This window comes from Polistes fuscatus, unplaced genomic scaffold, assembly GCF_010416935.1.
Source record: "Polistes fuscatus isolate 324 unplaced genomic scaffold, CU_Pfus_HIC Scaffold7, whole genome shotgun sequence".
NCBI lineage: Eukaryota > Metazoa > Arthropoda > Insecta > Hymenoptera > Vespidae > Polistes > Polistes fuscatus.
The window spans coordinates 2,787,247-2,813,005 of NW_025113151.1; the positions used below are offsets into that span (position 1 = coordinate 2,787,247).

The window sequence follows — 25,759 nt, forward strand, 5'->3', positions numbered from 1 at the left end:
AGAAAATTTATGTCATGCGCGCGACCGAGTGAGAGAACGCATTCGACCAACCCCCAACCCCCAAGAACCCCTACCCCCACCCCCACTCCCACTCCCACCTGACGTTACCTCACCCTCCCTATTTGTGAATTTTGAATAACGAAAAGCGCGTAGGTTTGAAATCAACTCTCGGGAAATAAACGAATCCAGGGTGAACTATCTGTCGTATGGTATGTCGAAAATAAAATAAAAAAGAAAAAAAAAAAAAAAGAAAAAAACGTCGAATTATTCTATACCGTGGGTAGTAAATTAAAGTATTGTATATGTTTATCGACGTTTTTGTTCTTTTTTTTTTGTTTGTTATTTATGATGATAATAAATACGTGTAGGTTCGTGCGCGTGCGCGCGCGTATATGTGTGAGCACATAAATCGACATGATTATCGTGTAGAAGATGTCGTTAACAAATTTTAATTTCAGAGAGTAGAGTGATTAATGGTAGACCGACGTCGGGAATGAAAAAAAATTGTTCGAGTTGAACTTTTCGGGAAACGAGAGATAAAAAGAGATAGAAATGGAAAGAAAAAGTGAGAGAGAGAGAGAGAGAGAGAGAGTGAGTGAACGTAGAAGAGTGTGTGCGAGAGAAATAGTAGAGAAAATGGATATTAGTGTAAATGAGAAAGAGTACGAGACAGAAAGAAAAAGAAAGAATGAGTGAAAATGAACATTGGTGCGAGTGAGAGAGAGATAGTAGGGAAAATGAACGTTAGTATGAGCGAGAGAGAGAGAGAAAGAGAGAGAAAGAGGGAATGATTCAGTACCGCGTGTATCGAGAATCGGTAATTCGTCGGCCTTTAATTAAACGTAACTGTTTTAATATCCTGGACATGTGACAGCGATCATGTAATTATCGCCGAGGTCCATGACGCGGGAGGTACAAATTAAAACGAGCCAATAGGCGAACGAGCAACGCGGTTTAACGTGTAGCTACGGTCTTTTCCTCTTGCTTGTTCATATCCAATGATTGATATGAACGAAACCCTGTATTTCTCTTTCTATCATAGTACACATACTACTAATCTCAATTATAAAGTGTAATAAGTACGAGTAGTATTATTATCTCGAATGATTAAATAATCAAAATATGACAGATATAAGGATAGGAGAGAAAAAAAATGAAACGATTGGAAAAATCAATTTGATTAAGTGGGAAAAATTATTTTGTTGGTCTGTGTTTATTTTTTATTTCTCTGAATAATTAATACAAAAGGAAATAATAATATTAATAATAATAATAATAATAATGAAAGCATACGGGGATCGAAACGACACGATCCTCTAGCATTTTAATTTTTGGGGATCAAGGAGTGGGGGGAAAGTATGTACGAAACGATTTAATCGCGTGGTGTGAGTTTTGCCTTTTTCGTTTTTTGTTTATGTTTTTCTTTTTCTTTTTTTTTTCGGTTTAGTTTTCTACATGGTCGAAAATTTTATAAACCAACAAAATACTAGATTGAGGATAGACGGATGGATGAATAGGACGCGTCCGTCCAATGCGGGTGGAAAATTTTATCGGCCAACCGAAGAGCTTTTGAGAATTGAACGACCGGACGTTTTCTACGTGCGTGCATGTCTTCCTACAAAGTTTTACTCCCATTACGTTTATCCAACTTTATATTTAAACGTACGACGAGGATAGAAAAAACTATGGGCCGTTCCCCCCCTTCCTCCCCCTTCACCCAACACGCCTTTGAAAAAAGGAAAATATTCGTTCTCGTTATTCGCCCAACAACTTGGAACAAAATATTTTGCTCGAAATAATAATAATAATCATCATAATTATAATAATAATATTAATATTAATAATAATAATCATAATAAAAAAAAAAGAAAAGAAAAATGCATTAGTCGGATAATAAAATAGAAGGGAGAAAAAGAAAAAAAGAAAAACAAATAATCCCGTGGAAAGTCCTAAACCTCTCATTAAATCGTACGCCACTATAGTGAATGCTAAATGGTTGGTATAAAAAGCTCTACTACCCCCTCTCCTCTCACATATATACACACTCACACGTATCAAATATAGAAATACGCTTATACCAACACATTTAACTCGGTAACTTTAAATCCTTCTTTATTTATATCGATTACCTTTTTACGTGTACCCTCTACCCCCCAGCCCCCCCCAGCCCCCACCCCACCTCGTCGTCGTAGTTGAACGTTGGCCGCTTTGCTTTGTATTCAAATCCACGCATGCCGTCGTATTGGAAGCACTCACGTGCGAACAAACCGCTTATTCCTTATTCCACGGGCGAATATAAACTATTCACGGTAGATACGAATGGAATATAGAAAGCTCGTGATACTCGTTCGACTGGTGCAAGCTCTCTATCTCTTATTGCACGCTTTCGTCCTCGTCCTTGTCCTCATACTCGTTGTCTCGGCCGTTAGAAACTTACCCGTACTCGTATATTCAAAAATCTGTTTTTTAAAATCTACTCTACTCACACTTTTTTAAGAGCATTCATATATATTTGTGTAAATACACTCACAAATATATATATACACTTGTATGTATATATGTGTGTGTGCGTGTTTGTTTATTTACTTATTTATTTATTTCTCGAAAAATATTCACCCTCACGAACATAATTCGAATTTCGTAGATTCTATTCCAGCTCCTTTTACTCCTTTCCCCACTCCCCTCCCCACCCTTTATCCAAATCACGATTATCATTTCGTTTAAATGTAAATACGATTGTCGTATAATTCGAGTAAAATTGGAATACGCAAAAAGGGAGAATTATATTATATATAGTGAAGGTATATTTGAATGAGCATTGCTTTTTCGATGTCGACATTGGTGTAAACGAGCAGCAAAGTACATCAAGGTGTCTATCCATTTACGACGATAAAACGAAAATACCTGTAATGGAGGTCTACAGTGTTAAAGATACGAAGAGAGGTTAGAAAAGATAGAAAGTAAGAAAGAGAGAGAAAGAAAGGGAGAGAGAAAGATAGAGAAAGAGAGATTGAAGAAAAGACGATGCACGGTTAAATGAGAAAAGGTAGAAAACGATGAAATGAAGGAAGGAAGGAAGCAAGCAGAAGAAGGCTCCTGGCAATTGTCACCGTTGCTTCGTCGTTTTCATCAGAGAATAGGAAAGACGGTAAGAAGAAGGGGTGGTGGTATTGGTGGTGGTGGTGGTGGTGATAGTGATGGTGATGGTGGTATTGGTAGTGGGGAGAATAAGGGGGTTGCAAAGCTTCCTGAAAGCTCTACAAATTGCGTACCCTTTGCGTTCTATTCGCCTGAGCGTACCGACTAGGGATCATAAATTTTCATTATTTTATAGTCAACGCCTCGTTTATATCCGCAACAAGCGCGAGAGTAGAAAAGGAAAGAAATATTATGAAGGAATAAGAGAATGGGGATGCTTGACACAGAGGATTTGAAATAGCTTCGGGGATGATAGTAAAAGAATTGACGGGGACTTCTTCTTCCATACCTACAATTTAAACTGTCTGCATTTTTCAATACTTTTGAATATTTCAACTTTTATTCCTGGCTTATACCTATCCTTCTTTTTAGTCATTTTATTATTCAATTGTTTTATTTATTTTGATATCTCTGATGAGCGTTATCCTCGAATATCATATTTTAAATATTCGTCAATTTATTGTATGTTGTTTAAATCGAGCAGTAAGCCTTTTTAACAGCATTGAACAAATATGCACGAAATGCAAATATTTCATGTCACGCTAAATATATATACAATCAAAATTTGTAGTTAACAATATTATTTAAGGATAAAAAAAAGAAGAAGAAAAAAACAAACAATCAAATGGCGCATCGAATTTCAATTAGTTTGTATCGTTCCCTATGAAAAAAGATCAATTTATAATATCGTAAATAATAACTCAAACGTCAACTTATACAGTTAACTGTATTACTTTGCCACTAACTTATTATTCCATGCTAAAGCAATCATGCACACGTTTAGATGCAAATACAACGTGGTTCTGTTTAATCGGCGATTAAATCATCTTCGGTAACAACGATATTGAATGATGAATAAATAGCTGAGCAGGAGTAATCAATGTTGCAATTGATCGTGTTTAATCTAGGATATGCACTTCATTAAGAATAGAAGGTGGATAAGTGAACAGATACGCGAAGCATTTAGGTATAGTGTAGGTAAGTATCTATGTATATATCGGTTAGTATGATCGATACTTTACGGAGAGGGAAGGTATCAACGAGAATGAAAGTAACCACGTAGAATGGCATGCGAGTCGGTGAAAGGATTCAGAGTGGATAGACTAATAGAATGCGCTTGGATTTGCATGTCGTAAAGCGATAAGAATGAATTGCAGTTGGTAGCACAGCTTTTCACGTGAGATATCATGAGATTACCGGGAAAGAAATTTTCAATCGATCTCTTTTTTTTTTCCTCCCATCTTTCTCTTCTCTCTCTTTTTTTCGAGGGAAGAAAAGAGAGAGTGTCCTTGAAACGAAAATGCTCCCTTATTTCTGCTTTTTATTTTTTTTTGGTAAATATCTCTTAACCTACTTTTATAAGCGTGTATCTTGATTTCGTATGTACGAGGATTCGTAGAAATAAAATTCTTAATTCTTATTGGGAACAATAATGTAACTATAATTAGGATTAATACAAATTTTATTAGTTTCTATTTACAAATATTTTTAATTATTTTTCCTCATTGTTACGAGCAACCGAAGTCGTTATAGTTTGTTTAAAATTTATTTTCTGTTACGTTATGTTAATTTATTTGCTTTTTGTTTTTTTTTATTTGTTTTTAGTGTTATCGTAATTTTATTGTTAGAGTTATTTACAAGGAAATAAGAATGACTCGTTGAAAATGAAATACCCTTCAGTTTAACTTTTACAGTCACGCGGATTAAACGAACGAGAAGAATGTCGTTTTAGCGAGCTTATTCAGTCCTTCATGTTGGCAATAAAATTACCTTTTATATCAAGCAACTTCTCCAAGATCAAGAATAGAGAGCAAAGGTCTCGGCCATATAAGATTCTATGTGGGAGAATCGAACGTTCTCTGGTACTACGAGAAAGAAAGAAAGAAATAAATAAATAAAGAAAGAAATAAATAAAGAAATAAATAAAGAAAGAAATAAATAAAGAAAGAGAGAGAAAGAGGCCACCCATGCTCTCTAATTTATTATAGTTGCTTAGCACGACGAAGCCCAGGGCTGATCCTGAGTCTTGCAATGAGGTTGCTTTCTTACTCTTCTATCTCTTCTACCTCCCTTCCCCCTCTTGTATACTTCGCTTAGAAACCCGACTTCTTGCACGTTGCTTTTTACTCACCGTTCCTATCCTCCTCCTCCTCCCCCACCCACTCTCATCCTCACCTCTTAACAATTTTTATTTTATTTTATTTTATTTTTATTTTTATTTCGAACAACACAGCCGCTGGCCAATAACCATCTAAGGATCGTAAATATTATTTGCCGGTTCTTTCGTCGAGATATTCGATCATTAGCGAAGCACACTCTGCTGATCAGATGATCACCACCAATGTTTTCAAATCGTTAACTCTAGAATACCGATGATAGCGATCTTCTTCGATGTAGAAACATGTGTGGGCGTTTTGAACGAATAAAAAAAACAAATAAACAAAACAAAAATAAAAACGAGGGAGGGAGAGATAGAGAGTGAGAGTGAGAGAGAGAGAGAGAGATGGAAGATATGTAAGGATATGTAGAAAGAAAAAGGTTGAACATAAGAGATGAACTACACTCAGGAATGGGGTGGAGTGGGTGGAAAGGGAAGATTACTAATAACTATAGCCTAAGGCCTAAATCGTTGGTCGATGTCTCATACGAATGAATTATGGCAGTCGAAGAGTACGAAATTAAAGCGACCAGGCGGGTGGCCTAATGTTATTTCTGATAGAAAATAAATGGTTGTTTTGTTCGTTAAGTTGGTTCTTCTTCTATTAATACCATTGTTCGTTCGACCATTATTATTATATTATTATTATTATTATTATTATTATCATTATTATATTGTACAATGCTCGTTTCTTTTTCTATTTTTCTTACGTTTAATATATAAAAACGTATCGGAATATTATTATTGTATTTTTAAATGTGCTTAATTATCACAATAATCTGACTGAAACAAGAGAATAAAAAATAAAATAATGATATTATAATAAAACAATTAATATAATTTATTAATTTAATAGGATTAGTAACAAATTAATATTAAAATGCAATATGTGCAAAAAAGAAAAAAACAAGAAACGTTCTCTCTCTCTCTCTCCCAATAACACAGCAAATGGAAAAAAATAATATTACATAATGAAATTTATATTCGCATGAAATAAAACAAACGCGTGTGTTCTTGCATATCTTTCCTATCAAACGAAGATTCATTCGAAATAATAATTTGATCCGAGCACAAAAAATAGTTACGTTCCTGAATCCTGACACTCCAGATACTCCGGGAAAGGGTTAGACAAGAGGGTGGAGAGGGGGACGTTTTTAGAGGAGTATAGGTTGGTCCCTTTAAATTACTCCGTACGCGGGAAACAATAAACTCGCGAAGTTTATGGCAACGTCCCGACCGAAAGAGGAAAACGATGGACTCTCCTCTCGGTTTAATTTCAACGGAATCGTGGCACCAGCGAATACACAGGTGCGTAAGCCACGTCGAGTGCATGCGCGTGTACTATACTATCGATATATGTCTGCCAGTTGAAAAGAGAAAGAGAAAGAGAACGAGAAAGAGAAAGAGAAAGAGAAAGAGAAAGAGAGAGAGAGAGAGAGAGAGAGTGAGAGAGAAAACTCGGTCTAGTATTCACTATCTATATCACTGTCACTATGCCGAGCCATGAATTACTATCACGTTCATTTCTCTTCCTGCTCGTTGCAGGATATCAGTACTGTTCTCTGTGAGCGTTTGAATGAATAATTTCATTTCTTTTACTCACTCATTCTCTCTCTCTCTCTCTTTCTTTCTATCTTTCAATCTTCCTGTGTCTATCTATGTTTCATTCATTTTTGTATTCTAAATTTGTCTCTGCTTTCTTTCTTTCTTTCTTTCTTTTTATATATGTATATATGTTACGGTCAATGCATTACTGCGGTCATTGATATACTTTGTGCTGAATGAACGTGTAACACATTTTATAGATACTTCGAAACTTGTTACGAACATCGTGTAGATATTTTATAATTTATTTGGTTTTTGTTTTACTTACAAGAGCTAAAAATAACTTTGTCCTACCTCACTTCTCCTTTGCTTTAAATACAACCAACTAAAGTGCATTTTATAGATTGATCGAAACATGTTATTGACATTGTATACAAATTTTTAAATTCCCATGCTTGTTTTTACTTAAAAGAGCTTACAAAATCTTCATCCCTCTCCCTCCTTTTATACTCTAAATACAGCCAATTGAAGCATATTTTATAAATTGATCAAAACCCTCTAGAAATTTTAGATATACTATATGTATATCTTTTGTTTTTCGTTCTAACTTAAAACGATATTAGAAATAAGTTCTTCTTTCACGAAACGGTAGTCGGTTTATTTCTATTTCCGGTTTTTATTTTATCCTATTTTACTTTATTCTAGAAAGCAACTCGCGATTGTGGGTTGTCCTAACGAAATTTATTATTTTTATGTATATATATATATTTCATTCATTTTGGTTGGTCTCCAATTCTCCTCATTTCCACCCACGTCGTCTTTGAAAATCGCATCTATTCTTCTCTCTCTCTCTTTCACTTTCTATCATTCCTTCCTTCCTTTCTTCCTTCCAGGACGCGTTTTCTCGCGGTATGCAAATTGGACTTACGTTCCCGGCTCGTGCGTAATAAACGCGAATTACGAATACAGACGTTTCACGTACTCGTCGGCTTTTGTCGTCGCATTGCATTGTAATCAGCAGCATTGATATCTTTCTTCCCTTGTCGAATCCACGATGCCTAGATCTTTTCTTTAATTCCACCCGCACAAAGGGGAAACCCATTCCGTTCTTTTTTTTTCTTGGTCCAAGATCCTCGTATCTCCTCGAAGGTTTCCTTTTTTCTTTGTAGTTCCTTTATTATCTATCTTGAATGGAAATCGTACATTATCTTACAATCAAACCCGTTAAACGAATTCATGATAAAAATTGAAAAAGAACATAAACTAAGAAACGCGATGAATGAGATTAATAAAGAAGTATACGCAAATTGTTGTCATTTGTATCAAATTCATTAGGGAAATAAAATTAAGGAACTTTGGGACTTTATTTTTGTGTTTTATACGATTGTTCATTGTTTTGAAAGATGAGTCTGTAAATAAGTGAACGAGATTTAAGATACGAAGGATCGGATTATTGTAGAGTATAAGAGACGAATGATTTAAGATTCGTTATCAGTCGTTATCAAAGATATTTTCATTCCTCTTCAATCTTATATTTAACTTAGCTGCTTAATCGATAAATTGCTAACGAATTTTTGACAACGTGAAATAAAAAGAATAAAATGTTCGTACGCGTTAGAGATGATCGAAAAGGGAGAAAAAAAAATAAAAAACTGGTGTGTGTACTTATGTACGCACGTAAGAAGTTATACTTCTTTTGCGTACCAAAACAAATATAACCTCAATAACTTCAAAAATAACTTTAAAAAAAAAAGAAAGGAAACATATTTTCAATCGATCGATATATTACATATATAAGAAAGAATACAAAACAAAAAAAAACAAAAATATAAAAATATAGATATCAGTCCATACTAAATATAAGAGAGATATATCGAATTACTTTATGCGTCAACGGCCATGGCGCTGTGATAGCATTGGTTCCCGCTCGATCATTTAAGTCAAGCAGCGCTGAGTACGAATTAGTACTTGGATGGGTGACCCGCTTGAGAAAAAATGGGAAGAAGAAGAGTAGACAACTTCATGCCGTAAATTTGAAATCGTTTTGCCGCGCGTCATAAATACCGACAAACTTCATGGTGTCGTTTTTACATACGCTCGGAAAAAAATCACTCCCATTACATTTTCCCAAACGCGCCAAAAGAAGTATAACTTAAAAAAAAAAATAAAAATAAAAAACGAGTCACGTCGATGATAAAACGGTAGAGAGGAAGAAAAGAAAAGAAAAAGAATAATAAAAAAAAAAAATACACGAGTAAATAAATATTAGCATGGTCGGCTAAGAATGAGTAGTAGAACACGGTATGACGTAGGACAAGTCAAAGGGAGAATGACTTGGACGAGATTGAGGAGTGAGTAGTACGTTAGAAGAAGTCGAAGACTGAGAAATCCCGAGGCCTTGACTATTTGCTCGACCCTTGAGACGCGATCGAATCTGAAACGAAGAAAACGACCGAAGCATCCGGCAAGAAGAACCCGTTGGTTGGAGGAGAGAAACCAAAGAGTGAAAGACCAAGTGATAGAGAAAGACAGAATGAAAGAGAGACAGAGAAAGAGAGTGAGATGTAAAAGAGAGAGAGACAGAAAGAGAGAAAGAGAGAAAGAGAGAGAGATGGAATTCGAGAAGCTGCGAGAAGCAACGTCGTTCTCAACGAGAAGGAGAGATAAAGAAACTCGTTCCGTGTACGTGAGCTCACGTACGAATGTTCTTTGGGAGAACCGAAGATGAGAAAGGAAACTGAAAGAGAGAGTGCTATAGAGAGAAATAAAGAGAGAGAGAGAGAGAGAGAAGGCTAGAGAGACAGAAGTTTCTGTCGTCAAACGAATTGCGAGTGCATGGCTCGAAGGAGGAACTCCTCTTCCACCTCTTTCTCCGAGGAGGAGGAATGCGTAGGTATCCTCAGAAAACATCAAAGCAACGGTGGGAACGATTGAAATTGTTTCCCCGACCACGGAGGATGAGGACGAGGATGAGGACGAGGATGAGGACGAGGATGAGGACGAGATAGTCCTTCTTCCTTTCCTACATCATCCTTCTTTTCTTTTCTTTCTTTTTTTCTTTCTTTCTTTATTCCTAGTTGAACTCGTCCTATCAGTCCTGTGCCTATCCCTGATCAGCAGTAGTTGGTACGGGTTGGTTCCTCTAAAGCAAAGATAAGGTTCACTCATTCCTAGACTTTTCTTTCTCTCTCTGCCTCTCTCATTCACTTACACACACATATATACACATATATGTACATATAGGAGTTTGATGGTAGGTATGGTTCGATACAACTACCTTTCGATTGTCTTCCATTGACAACAAATTACATTCCGTCGCGTGTGTCAACCGTCCATTGATTTCCTTTCTTCTACTTCTTCTTCTTCTTCTTCTTCTTCTTCTTCTTCTTCTTCTCTAGTTTCTTCAAACTTGCTCGTATCTTTTAACGATTCATCCGTTTCTCTATACTAAACCCCGTCCCCTTTCCTTTCTTTCTTTCTTTCTTTCTTTCTTTCCTTTCTTCTTTCTTTATCAGTTGTTGAAATACTTTGGTCAACGATTCGTCTTCACTGTTTGTCGAACTCTCCTATCCTACCGTCTGCGTTTCGAAGATGGTCCGTTCGTTCATTGCTTCCAAAGATCGAGAAGAAAATAAAAAGATTGTTCTGGACGCCTAACGAACCACCCCAACCCTATACCATCACGCCCCTCCTCACCCCAACCCGAACTCAACTACCCCAACCTCTGTTTGACGTTTGCACGAAGAGTAGTATGTTTGTTGTATGTACGAGTATTTGTGAAAGTATGTGAAAGAGAGAGAGAGAGACGTATCTAACGTATCCGTTTTCGAGTTAGGAAAAGCTCTTGCTTACTGAAAGCGACGAAGCAAACTTCGAAAGCGCGTTCTTTTTCAACGGAAAACGTCGTTCGTCGTCGTTAAACCTAGTCTTTGGATTTCTTCTCGCTCTCTATACTCGCATCCACATTACTTTCTAGATTATCCTCATAGTCCTTAACTTTTATTATTTTTATTTTTCTTTTCTTTCGTTTTTTATTTTTAGAAAAAATATCTTCTCGATAGAATTTTTTCGAACGGTCGTTAAACATAAATGTTGGTATTACTGCGATTAAAGTTGTTTTGAAATTAACACCAAACGTATTGAGCTTAGTGTACATTTATTTCTACAACAACGGATCAAATTATCACCCATCTTCGAAAAGTTATATATTCTACCAATTTGTGTATAGCAAAATATATATCATTTTTGATTCATCAAATAGCACAATAACTTGTAAGAAACTTTTCCGAAAAATTGACATTCGGTCATTTTCAATCAATTATATATTATTAAGTAACGTTGAAAACTCGAAAGCTCATTACCGCATATACCAAATCCTGCCAGTGTTCTTGTTCCTGAGTACGATCCCTCCATTCGCGATCCTCATATCCCATTTCCTTAATATCCCTCCTAATATTGTCCTCCCGTCTTGGGTCCCACGCCTTGGTCTACCCAATGGTCTTTTCCCATTGGGTATACCAGTAAGTATTTTATACGCGGTTCGTTCCTCACCCATACGCGCCACGTGGCCAGCTCATCTTAATCGGCGTGATTTTATGACGTTAATATACAATATACGCAATTCCACGTCGTGTAATTTTCTCCATTCGCTTGTTTCCTCATCGCGTTTTTGTCCGAAGATTTTACGAAGTATTTTGTTGTCAAATACCCTAAATTTCTTTTCGTCACTCATGGTAAGTGACCAAGCCTCGTATCCATAAAGGACTACCGGAAGAATGACTATTTTGTAGATTCTGATCTTTAAACGCCTCGATAATACTCGCGAGATGAGTAATTTATTGACTAAATAAAAGCATGCATTTCCCAAATTGATCCTTTTTTTTCAATTTTTCGCTAATTTCGTTCGACAGATTTAGGATCTATCCTAAATACTTAAAGTTGCTGACACGTTCAAAAATTTTATTCCTAAGGACCAAGTTTCCGGTATTATGCAAATTTCAAATTTTTTCTTTTTAATTTTCAATCAATATCTTATTAAAATATACTTTTATTATTTTAAATGATCCTTTTTCTTTTTATTAAAACAATGTTAAATATTGATCGTTAAAAAGAAAAAAGGAAAAAAGAATCGATATATTTCATTACGTTTTAAAAATGTATTTTGTAAAACATTCGAAGATTTTCAACAGCAGAAATAACCACACTTCAATTTTATATCAACGATCAAGAAATAAATTATTAATATATTATTAAATATATTAATTATTAAAAAATTCGAATATTACGTTTGATACTACATATATGCCCAAATTTGAGTCAAAAAAAAATAAAAATAATATGTTCAAAAAATAAAAATTAAAATACTAAATAAAAAAAAACAAATAGATAGAGAATCGAAAGAGGAAGAAGAAGAAGAAGAAGAAGAAAGGTAAAGAAGAAAAAAGAAAAAATAAGAAAACGTTCCAACGTCTTGAGAGTAGCGAATTATACGAATGACGTTATCGCGAAAAAGTAATTTGGTTTCATGCTAATAGGCCCGCTTTTTTCCCACCCTTCCCTTCACTTCCACATCTCCTCTCCTACTTCTTTTCCTTCTGCTTCTTCTTCTTCTTCTTCTCGTCTTCCTCTTACTATCATTTCGCCCCTTTAGAGTGTTCTTTCTGTTCTTTTCCTTGAATAATGTATAAGTTCGAGCTTAGGTGTGATAACGCGGTGAAACCTTCGAGAAAAGAAGCTTCTTCTTCTCCTCTGTCTGTCTGTCTGTCTGTCCATCCGTTCGTTCGTTTGTCTGTCTGTCTGTCTCTCTCTCTCTCTTAGACTATTCTCGATAGAAATTAGGGAGAGAAAGAGAGAGAGAGAGAGAATGAAAACGAGAAAGGGAACATCATTTCCCACTTAGTTCGATATTAAAAGGGATTCGGGTCGTACTGTTGAAAATTCGATCGTTGGTTTGCTGACAATGAAAGGACACGACTGATATTGTTAACTCTATTTCCTTCTGAGTTCTCTGTTTTTTATAATATATTCGAATATCCCATCTTGTTTTTCTTTCTTGTGTTTAAAATGTGCTGACACAATTAGGATTGCAATAACAATAATTTTTAAATTTTGAAAGAAGTTGAAAGATTTTGATACGATAGGTTGCGTTTTTGCGGATGAATAAGAAATTATAGGATCAATATATTTATTTCAATTTAAGAAGATCAGAAGTTAATTTAATAAATAATATGAATGTGATCTGCTCATGAAAAACTTTAGGGGTTTATGTATATTTTAAGTTGTATCTTATAATTAAATGTAATAAAAACAAATAGAAATAGGAAAATTTTCTGAAACAGATAAACATAATTGTTCAATTGTATAGATAAAATGTATGATCGATCGGAAAGTTCGTGCCGATTTAAATAAAAATAATATTAAAATTCGATAATTTAACTTATATATAATTTTATTTAAGAATACTTTCATATAAATATTTGTATTTATTTGTATTTATTGAATTGAAAATATTTGGAAATAAAAATATATAATTCGTTTATTTGTGTCAAATCAATGAACTCCGCAAAACAAAAGGAAATTGATTATCTACATTTTGTCCTATTAATTATTATAAATCTATCATAAAAATATGTTTTATATAATAACGTCGAGTTTAATAATCGAACAAATTTTTATACATTCTTAAAATTGATATATATAAATCGACACGAACTTTGTAAAACTTTAAGATATAAAAAAAAAACACAAAGTAAGTTTATGTTTGTAAAGGGCGCGGGGAGTGGGAAAAGGATTTTGATGGGAGAAACGTTACGAGTCATTAACCAGTCGTATGAGAAAAGTTCGTTCAGAAAACGATGTTCTGATCTAAAGTAAAACGACAGAAGGATGGAAATGAGACTGGTAATTCGTAAACAAGTGCTGCAGAAAGGTCCTTGAAGTTGAAAGAATGAAGGGGAGAAACGAAAAGAAGAGTGAGAGTAAACGTGTAAGATGTTTGGGTAAAAAAGGAAAAAAGAAAAATAGATAAAGAGAGAGAGAGAGAGATGGTGATACGAAGAGGCAAAGTTTGGAGAATCGAAATCAGGCGTAAGGGATGTCCCTCGAGTATAAAACTTGCTCGTAGCGAAAGGGAACTGTACGTAACGAAACTGGAAGGAAATGGGAAAGAAGTCAGAGGTCCGTGTAGGAAAAACCTCGAGGAGGAGGAGGAGGAAAACAAAAAGATAGAAAGTGAAACAGGAAGAAAACGAGAGATAAAGAGAAACTGGTAAGGAAAAGGAAAATGAAAAGTGTAAGGAGACAAAGAAGAAACAAGGATAAAGGAAAAGATAGAGAAGGGACGGAGAAGAGGGTGGTGGGTAAGCCAAGGGTGGTAGTAGAGAAAGTATAGGGAATGGGAAAATAAGGGCTACTCGAGAACACAACGAACGGACCGACCCTCCGGCTGGAATATTTTTGCCGACATTGCTCTTGGACATTCGAGACAAAGTTCCCTATGTCTTTTAGCCTTTTAGTAATCAAGTGGGCATACATAAAGATGACGAGATAAGATCATACCTCCAAAGAGGAAGATTGAAAAAGAAACGGGAGAAGATCGAACGTGAGATTGCGGGATTTGATACAGTAAAAGAGGGAAAAAGTAGAAAAAAGGAAAAAAATATATATATAAGATGATCTTAAATCGTCCGTTTGATCAATCGTTTAAACGGAATTTGTATCCGATCAAATATATCTAATCGTCCATCGAAATGACTCTTTATTTATTTTTGGAATCGTGTTAATTCGTTTGCTTTTTTTTTTCTTCTTTTTTATTTATTACTCAATTGGCTTGTCATAAATGTTATCGCATAGAAATTCAATTCTATCAAAATTAAATAGGATTAGTTGTTACATATAATTAAGGATGTTTGAAAATAATTAAATGTATAAAAATTTGTGTAAGATTTGATAAGAATTACTCGACCCACTCCCACTTCCCATTATGTAAACACTGATAATTATAATTATTAAATAATTAATAATATTTAGTAAATTTATTTTACGATTTAACCGTTTGAATGCTATGGGCGCATATATGAGTCCAACGAAAACAATTCGTGTGGACCAAAGACGTATATATGTGCCCATAGCATTCTGAGGGCTAAGAAAAATGAATCGAAACGTGATAAATTGGTTACATATTATTTGATGAAACATTTTAAGACAAAAAGGGTATGTTTTTGGAAGATCTTAGAAAAGGGATAGAAGTATTAAATAAAATTTAAATATATAATAGATATACAGGTAACAGTAGGAAGAGGAATTTTGGAGTCAGTCTTGAAAGATTTGATTGAAGGAATCCGTGAGAACCTTCGGAGACAGTGATGCTGCTAGTGAGATTAGTCTGTCTTCAAGTAAGCGCTGTGTCGGCGAAGGGTTACGTATTTAATTAAACTGTTACTTCGCATTGATTGCCAAACTTGGTTCACCGGCACGCCGGAGAAGATTATCGAAGTTCTCCGCGCTTCTATCCCGGCCATATCGAAAGAGTAAGAGAGAGAGAGAGAGAGAGAAAGGTTACCAGGCAATCTAGCAAACTTCCTAGCAATAGTGCTGACGATCTTCTTCATCGATTAGTTTTTCTTATTTTTTCTTTTTTGTGTTATCTAATATCACATATTGTCATGACACGTTAACTTAAATCAATAAGAAGAAATGAAAAACCTATTAAATTTTGTTACTTCTAGATATTTGAGAGAGAAATGATATTAAACGGGTTTCATTAATTAGATATAAAAATTAATTCGTATTTATTTGTGGGATCGAATTAATCGTTACATTTAACGTTTGACTCTAAGTTAAAATGCATTGGTTAAAAGTCGATTGTTAGAATGAATAAAATGAAAGGATTATATAAAAAAGATTCTGAAAAGATTTCATTAGAATCTGTTTAACATTGGATAAATGTCTTATTGACAAAATTACATTTTACAATAATTCAATGAATTATATTAAAAATTGTTTAATAACAGAATTTATAAATATAAACCATATTAATCGAATAACACAATGATAATATAATTAAAATAATAATTGGTATAGTTTTGGAAAAGTTTGATAATAGGGTAAGTAATTAGAGATGTATTAAGACAGGAGTGAGACTGGAATGATTGATCAATAATGTTTTAATACGTTTTTACTGTTGGACAAAGGACTTGTCATTAAAAAGTCGGGTCGGTTCCTTTGAAGGAAAAGTTTTACTAGATATTGTAAGCGCCATGAAACGTGAACGCGTTGCGTGTTTGACGGTTTCCAAGGCAAGTCCGCTTCCTAGCCTAAGGCTGTCTCGACAAAATTGTGAGAAGCGTGCCTTCTCTTTCCTGGCACCTCTATCTACTTCCACCACCCCCCCCTTGTCTTCTCTCTCTTCCTATCTTCCCTCCTGTTTCCACTTCCCACCCCCACCCATCCCCTGTTTCTCTTATCCTGTCGATCCTCGTACTCGCGATAGAAGAGGGTGGTGCGAACGAACGAACGAACGAACGAGAGGGAGTTTCATTTAAGTTAGAAATTGCTTCTTCCGTAGCGATGATGGGCCGCAAATTGGGCGCGAAACGGAACGCATGAGTGAGGGAAAGAGGGTTTAGGCCAAAAGAGAAGATCAGAGAAGGCGACGATGACGCCCAGGATGATGTAGACGACCTAACCGGTTGGGTTTATCGATTTTTATCCAAGCTATTTCTATCCCGTGTTTCTTTTTTCTTCCTAACGTGCAATACATCGAACATTGGGTCGAAGAAAAAGTTTGTCTTTCGTATACTTGCATAAATGCATAGATGAGACAACAGTTTGTCTTTTTTTTTTATACTTTTTATGTAACTTTTTTTAAATGATTTATAACTGTTTAATGATTTTCTTATCAATTTTTTAAATAATAATGTATACGATCTTGTTGAATGTTTTCGTTACGTATTAATGTTTGTATTCTCGAGTGTTATACGAAGAAACTATTTTCCCGAGCTAATATTTCGTTTTTCTATCTTCAATCTTTCTCTTTATCTTTCTCTCACTAACTCACACACTCACACTGACTCTTGCTTTTTTGAAATTACGCTCGAACTCGTTGGAGATTTACAAGGAACGGTCGTTCGATCAAGTGACATCGAGAGATTATTTTCAGGATGACGTTAGGAGATATGAAGGTGGAAAGATTAGAAGAAGCAGAAGTATAAGAAGAAGAAGAAGAAGAAGTAGAAGAAGAAGAAGAAGAGTCATGAGAGATATACACAGGAAACTAATGTTCCGTAGGAAGAAAGCAATATACAGGGAGTGAGATTAATTATCCACGACGAGATAACTCGTTTAAAAAGAACGAACAGAAATGACTTTGAGAGGGGGAGGAAAAAAAAGACAAGAAGAAGGGGAATGGAACAAAGACGAAAGGGAAAGAAATATTTCTTGTGCGCGATAAAGCTCTAAGGATGATTTCTCGGTTGATGTTGGTGGCATGATTGAGAGAGAGGATTCGAACATTTTCGATGACGTTCTATTAAAGCTTGCAAGTAGAATTTAACGTGGTAGGATCTTATAATAACCCTAAACCGGAACCTCATGACCCCGAAGTAAGGAAGAGAGAGAGTTAGGTTAGAATGAATACCCAAAGAAGGATTACTTCCGGCTCATTAACGTACCCTACAACTTTGCTAAATTCGTCACGCTTGCAGAGTAAAGCATAGTCATTTAGATAGATCGATCTCTATAGTAATTCATGTATATGCTGATAATGTAAATAACGATGAGGAGTATAATGAAGAATCGTCTCTCTAGTTTGTGATTTAATCAGAATCAAATATTCGATCATTTGTAATAGATAAGTCATACTACATTCACGGTAGAGTTAATCGATATCATGTCAGAAGAGAGTAGTGGCATTTCATCTTTGAGGGAAACAATGTCCTGTCGGTATGATCGAAGACGTTGGATATTAATCCACGGAAGCGCAGTCTGTGCGCAGAGCGTTAATGCAATCGCCTAATGTGCCCTCCGGATGACACGATGATTCCCACTGTCATGCTAATCCGTATAGCACATAATTGCGCGTTTATGCGTACAACGAGGGTGGGAGGGTACAAGGGGGAGAGAGACAGAGATTGAGAGGGTGCGAGAGGAACGGGGGTATGGGAGATGAGGTTGAATCGAGCACGAGTATTATGCGTTCACAGGATGTGTCTCGCCGTGACACACGAGAGGGGTGCTGGAATGAAGACGGGAGGGGGTGGGGGTGGGTGCCAGTGCCAAGCGGGGTGAGGTTAGAATTATTTGCTCGTGGAAGAATAGAAAGTAGAATCTAGGCGTGTAAGATGATGGATGATGTTGTGTATATCTATGGTTAGGAATAAGCACATCGTTCTGTTGATGTGCTTTTAGTGAAGGATGCGTACGTCATCTCAATGTTGTCGTCATGCTCGAGATTGAAATTCGTTCGGGATTATTTTTCATTCTTATACCGCTTGCTTGCTCGCTCGCTTGCTATTCCTTAGTTCTCAATTTGGTATGTACGTTCGATTAAAGTACGTGAACAGTCATTGTGATTCAGCTGAAGTTGAGATACTAATGCGTTAGGTTTGTTGTTGATAGAATATTGATGATTATTATCAATTGTTATGAACCTATCGAACATCCCTTTTACTTATTTCTATGAAATAGGATCGTACGTCGGTGGTATACTGCTTCTGGGTTACGTGAAAAAGGTTAGCTTTTATCTGGTAAGAATCACTCTCTCGTATTTTTCGTTTAGTCACCGAGAGCTACCATTCTGTACAGATCTTACCTTATTCCATATTTATAAGTTTCCGCAGTGATAATGGACGACGTGCTTCCACGGAAAAGCACCGTTAAGTGTTTCTCTTACTCCGGAAAATGAAATCGTTTCGTTTCGTTAACGTTACCAGAACTTCGGACTCATAGATCTTTTTCACTTGACTTTCATCTACGATTAAAGAGTTCATCTATTTTCGTTGAAAAATAATTATCTTTTCTTTGAAAAATATAATACATTTATTAATATATAAATAATATTTATTCGGTAAGGAACTTTTTGTTTAAATGTGTATGAAAAATTAGAAGGAATCAAATCGTGGTTAAATGAAATAATTTAAATAGATTTATCTACGAGTTGTATCTGATGAATTTTAGAACTTCAGATTCTTAATTAACATAGTAACAGCATGCAATGCAAATTTGCGTCAGTATTTTAACTGGTAACGTATTATAGTTCTGCGCTATTTTAAAATCTTTAACTGAGTTAATAGTTAATGTCGCTTGATTTCACATAATTTTCCAAATTTTTAACTAAACAGAATTTCAAGCAATAATTTACTTAAAATATATTAATATTTTAAATATAAAATATATTCATTTAAATTACATATCATAGTTTTGCTTAATTTTCAAATTTTAAGCTGAATAGAATTGTAACACGTTGAATGCTATGGTGGTCACCAGTGTACCCCACCTAATAAGATAAATGCGTTCTACATGATTAAATTCTTTTTTAAATAATATCTCAAAATAATAAACAATGCGTATAAACGTTATGTGCAAACAATGTAAAATTAATATGAAATGAAACTTTTTAAAATAATTATAATTGTATAAAATAATAATATATTTATATTAATGAATTTAGATAATATTTTAGATAGTTCAATTTCATGTTAATTTATCAAATATCGACAATTTGAAATCAACATGGATGGTAATATTCTAGTATCATCAAAGGACTCTTAATTTAGCGATCCCATAGGACGAAGCAACGTTCCATGATATATCCCTTTCACGCGCAAGTGTTCGGGTGACTTGTCGGAAACTAGGAAGGTTTCCAGGTGCGGTATGTCCAAGTAAGGTGGTATAGGATAGTATAGAACGTAGAGTAGAAGCAAAGCTACGCAAGCAGCCTATGTACATATATACCTAGCTCCAAAGCGATACGTCATTTCTGACAAGCCAGCGTGCCGATAACCCACCCCTTTTGCTTCCTTCCCTTCTCTATATCCACATCCATATACACCCTTCCTCCCCGTCCTAGACAAACCCCCGCGTGTGGCCTCACACCTCATCGCAGTGTAACCCATCCATCATGTTTGAGTAATGTAGAGACACGATTTCGCGTTATTGCGAATGACCGACTCTGTTCTGGTCAACCTACTTGAACTTAAACAATTATTTACGAATATATTCTTACATTTATTCGTTCTTTGATATTATTTTTTGTTTCTTTGTTTTACACATTTATAATAATATGTTTATTTGATATTGTATTATTTTATTTTATTTTATTTAATGTGTTAAATAATTTTGAAGATATTTGGATTAATGGAAAATATTTTAGGGTAATTTAATTTTAAGATAATGTAAAGATTAAAATTATCTTTTTTTGGTGAAAGTTTATTTTTAAGTGATCGTAATACATTAACAATGGAATCATTAGCGACACTTTCATCTTACAGGCTTTGAAAATATGATTATTCGATGATTAAAAGATTAAAATTTGTTTTAACAATTGAATGATTTTGTTCATTTTGGAAATTAATTTTTGTTTAGATCTTGAAGACAGTTGAATGTAATGTGTTTTTTTTTTTGACAGTAAACTAAATGATCCTAAAGTGAATAGAAAGTTGATGCAGAAGTTTAATGAAAAAGTTTCTAGATTATTTTAAATAATTCCTAAAAATGATATATGTATATGTTTGCTGTACGAAGCGAGGAAAAAATGTCGGAATAATTTAAACTTCTGAAAAGCAATAAACTTAATGGAAACCTTTTGGCTTCCAATGACAAATTTCTGGATAGGAGGAAAGAGAGTAGGTAGACCGCGTATAATTCACATAATTTAGAAGAAAAATGAGGTAGAATACGATGCCGTATTTAGAAAGAACACATAACCATAGTAAACTATCAAATGAATAATTTAAATTGATTTTAATGTATACAAATTAAACGAGCTTAAGAACTATTCGATAATAATATTTTTCTATGTATTCCAATGAATTTCTGTTCTTTAAAATGGTTTCAACATATTTTTAAAGGGATGAAATTTGAATGATTAATATTTATTGTTTCCAAGTTATCAGAATTTGTTAATAATCATAGAAAAAATTCATACTATAGAAAGTTAATTGTTTTAGATATAATAAACATTTAATTTAAATAAATTCTATCTGAATATCAAATGCGCTTTGTTTAACAAATTAATAATATAAACCTATTATAGTTTCGTGTTATTTAAAAGTATTATACCGATATCAAGATTTTATCTATATACAAAAATTTGTGTTTTCCAATATGGCGTCCACATATCTTTCTATAGTATATGTCCCATAACCTATAAACAAGTTTATAATATGTACCGGTGATCAAAATTAGTTTGAAATACCTACATAAATTGAATATCTCAAAAAAGTTTCATTGATTAGTTAGTATCATGAAGGTCAATATTAATTAGCTTTGAAATAATAAAAAAATGTATATGAATAGTCAAAAAAAAGCGGTAAAAGAGTTGAATATCTTAGATATAATAATTTGTTATTGATAATAATGTAAAACTCATATAGGGGGCACATAGACTTCGTTTAAACGTTGGATGATTGACAAGCGTCGAGTATCGTGTTATCGCAGGTATTGTACACGATTCATATCGTTTTGGGAAGTATGCTGTGGCGCGTTTCACTCACCGTTATGAACGAGCAGAGCGCAGTCACGAGCAGCGGTGATCAGATCGCTGTCTGTGAGAGTTTCGTCAGAAGCGTTGCCCGATGTCGGTGTGTCGCTGAGTCCGGCGCCACTGCCGGGCATATGATAGAGGGGATGCTGTTGTTGCAATTGCTGCTGTTGTTGCTGTTGTTGCTGTTGTTGTTGCTGTTGCTGCTGTTGCTGCTGGTAAGCACGTTGCTTGTGCTGACCAGCGTTATAGTGATTGAGATGTGACTGGGTGGTCTGATGATTATTTTGAGGATAGGCTGAACTACGACCACGCAGACTAGGGGAATTATCCTCACCCTCGCTGCCACTCAGACTGTAGGCCGGGTAAAGCCGTCCCTTCCCTAAAACAACAAATTTGCACTAACTTTAATAACCTTTTTTAACCGTTGCCTTAAATTTCTAGGTTATGTGTAGGTTTAAATCTTTTGTGATCGTTAATGTGAACATTTTTAACGTTAAATGCTATTCTTGTTAGTGATGTTTCTTTTTGTTCCTTTCGTTCTTCTAAGATGGAAATGAGTCGTTTATTGTTTCACTATATTTACTAACGCGATGCTTCTCAAGTAATTTCATTTTCAAGTTAATGTTCTCGTTATCGCATGGGTAATAGCGGATCAGAACTTAAACTGTTTGTCCTAAAGATAGAAGTAATCGAGTTAGAGTCAGGTTATATTACACAACGTTCGATAATGTGTATAATAAGAAACACCGTCTCATGTTATGTAGAGACAACGAACTATGATGAAGAAGGGAGATTAAGAGAATGATCCGTTTATGACAATTTTCCCCAATTTTTTGTCCTTTTTCTTTACCATCTGTTCAATAGTTTTTTTTGAACAAGTATCATCACCAGGCCACGTGCATCAATAACGTTACAGGGTATAAAGTTTGATGCATATTAACAAATTACATATTTTTCTGTTAGATAGTTTATTTATTTATTCTAAAAATATATATGTGGTTGAAATTAAGAACTGCGCATTGCACAACAAACAAATAACATAATACATTTACACAAATACATTTGTATGTAATGCAAATTTTACCGAACCAAGAACTGTAGATTTCTTATACTTCCTTCAGCGTTGACAAAAATATTATTTGAACAGGAAATGAGATTAGAATATACGAAAATGATGCACACGGTGTGGAATGTGTTAATCGTCAAGATCAGAAAACTTTAGAAATACGTTTTTCCGAATTGAAAGGAAAAAATCGGTTAGTATCGTTTCAAGCTGTTAAAACACTCGAAAAAGTGAGAAAGAAAAAGAAATAAGAGGAAGGAATAGTAGGGAGGGTGTGAAATGGTGTCAATTTACGAGGGTGGAGGATCGTGTCGTCGTGAAATGCATTAGGACTCTCTAAGAGTTTCTCTCTTTCGAGAAGGTGGCAAAACAATCCTCCTATAGAAGCGCACGTCGCGCGCACTTGGACAAACACAGAAGAAGAAATGTGAAACTTCCGGAATCGTCGAACGTCTATGTATTATTTTTTCTTTTTATATGTGTGTGTGTATATATATATTTAGGACGATACAGAAATATTTAAGAAGTAGGCTTATTATCGTTTCCATTTCTCTTTTTTCCAGGTTTTATTTTTTGTTCGTTAATTGGGTGAGTGAGAGACCATTTAAAAAATGAAGAAAGAAAAAAAATTGTATGCATTGTAAATATAATTGTTACGCGAGATAAAAATATCAAAGAAAGTGGAAACGCTTTGAAGTATAATTTTGAGATAAAATTTAAAAAACATTATTACAGGCTATTGAAAAGTAAAAAAATAAAGAAGAAGAAATATAGATTATTATGATAGGATAATTACTTGAGCTATAAATAGATATGTTAAATATATAAAAAATGTTTTATTTTAATTAATATTATAATATACAATGATTATTTATTACTGAATCCTTAAAAATTATATGAATGCACTAAAATCTGTAAAATTTGTTTTTAATGACCAATTAAACAAACAGGATTATTGAAAAGGTTTATTAAATATAATTTTTCTTACTACCTCAAATAACGAAAAATCAAACTTTATATAAAATCGAGTAATCTACTCCTCAAAGCCATTTAACCTTTAAACTTTTAACATCCGATTTGTTAACTTTTTCTTGAAATATCTAACAGAAGAAAGGACATAAAACTAATCGATCCCAGGAGTGAGAAATCCCTAGTCGTCGTTGCCCAATCTAAAGATGTTCCAAGGACACGTTGAGCAAAAGTTGAGGAAACTAAAGATAAAAACTATAAAAAAAAAAAAAAAAAAAAAAAAAAAAAAAAAAAAAAAAAAAAACAAAAAAAGAGAAAAAAGAAAATGTAGAGTAAGTAAGTAGGAAACCGGTTTTCGTTTAAAAGACCGAAACGATATGGAAAAAGTTGATGGAACGTTTTCGGTTCGTTATTGCTCAAGTCTTTGGAGTAAATCGCGCGAAAACTTTGATCGATGTTCTTTGCCTTTGACCTTTGACTCGAAAAATACCTTGTACGAGGTCCAGGAATCAAGAAGAAGAAGAAGAAGAAGAAGAAGAAGAAGAAGGTCGAGTTAGTGTGCTCACCATCGAGAGATCGATATTGTCAAGTGTAGTAGAGTTTCCTCATCCTTGATAGTTTAGGGTTCTTTGACTTGACGATAGAATGCGATTTATCGATCGTAAGATCAAACGATCGATAGATCGATCCTTTAACGTGACTTCCTGTCGTCTTGCAAAACGGTACTAAGATGAGAGAGGTGAAGAAGAAGGGGGAGGAAGGAAGAAGGTTCGTTAGCATCTCATCGAGAAACGAACGATGAGAAATCGTAGGTCTCGATAACCTCTGACCCCCACCACTTTCTTATTCCCCCTCTCTCTTTCTCTTTCTCTTTCTCTCTTTCTCTCTCTCTTTCACTCTCTATCTTTCTTATAGTCAAGACAAAGTGCTTTATGGAGGTGCGTGTATCAATGTCGCGAGAAGAGTGAAATCTCTTATCGATGTACTGAAGAGATCTATGAAGATTTTCGTTTTATTAATGGTTTAATTAAATCGAATATGACAGAAGTTAATCAGTCTTTGCTTGATATTAATCGTGAATTATTTTAGGTTACAAAAAAAAGATCATAAAAAAGAGAACTGAAGTAATATCAAGAAATTAATAATATAATATCTTATTTATTTTATAGAAGAGTATATTCGAAAATTAAACATTTAGTAAGTCAAATTAAGAACGATTTAAATTGAAAATATATTTTATTTATTTTACACAACTGGGGATATTCGAGATCAAACTTTTAAACAATAAGGACTCTAGTATTCAATTTTTATAATAATTGCGAATTATTTATGGTTAGAAAAATTCTTATAGAGAAAAAGAAATAAAATTATAAGAAGGATTTAAATTGAAAAATATTTCATTTATTTAACATAATTGAATGCTCACAATCAAATTGTTTCAACAGAAACGTTAATAATAATTGATTTGTGTTTCTATTAATGATATTAATTTGTAACATGCGTTTTTATACACACATACATTATTTGAACAGATTTACTATCTTGTTTGAGGTTCCTTCAAAGGAATGACGCATATCTACTAATCAATATTACTACAAACGAACGAACGAACGAACGAAGGAAAGAAGAAACGAACTAATGAACAAAGGAATGAGGGAACGGAAGGACGAACGCAACCCTGATGCACGAATCCATTGTAATTAGGTTTGATCGTGCATACCGTTAATGGATACGATATATCGAAGCATCAAAACTCAGTAGACTCAGCTAACCAAATTATTATTCAAGTTTGACTCTTTTCAGTCGAGCTATTTGATGCTTGATTTATCTTTCATTAAATGTATTTATCTTCTTCTTCTTCTTCTTCTTCTTCCTCTTCTTCTTTCTCTTCATCATTTTCTGTTTATATTCGAGCGTTCATCCTCTAAACGTCCTTCCAAACTAAAACAAACTTTCACAGAGTTTTAACGTTCGACGTACTCAGTGATTTTCTAATTGGGTTACTTCGGCGGAACGCGAATGGAAATCATAAAAAGAAGAAAAAAGGATCAAGAAAAAAATTGAAAGAGTTAGAGAAAAAGAAAGGCTAATGCCCATCGAAGAGACGACCGCTTAAGAAACATCG

At 34.3% G+C, this 25,759-nt stretch overlaps 1 protein-coding gene and 1 long non-coding RNA gene across 6 annotated transcripts in view; one reads left to right on the forward strand and one right to left on the reverse strand.

The window, feature by feature from the left end:
- LOC122524370 overlaps window positions 1-17,127 on the forward strand; it is a 43,361-nt gene extending 26,234 nt beyond the window's left edge. The window contains exon 4 of the long non-coding RNA XR_006305524.1: window positions 17,061-17,127. This is a non-coding gene — a long non-coding RNA (uncharacterized LOC122524370). The remainder of the gene's footprint in view (window positions 1-17,060) is intronic.
- LOC122524367 (teneurin-m) overlaps window positions 1-25,759 on the reverse strand; it is a 735,394-nt gene that overhangs the window by 354,147 nt on the left and 355,488 nt on the right. For all 5 annotated transcript variants that reach the window (XM_043646584.1, XM_043646586.1, XM_043646587.1 and 2 more), the window contains one exon: window positions 21,613-21,981. In XM_043646584.1, the coding sequence (XP_043502519.1) occupies window positions 21,613-21,981 (369 nt within the window). The remainder of the gene's footprint in view (window positions 1-21,612; window positions 21,982-25,759) is intronic.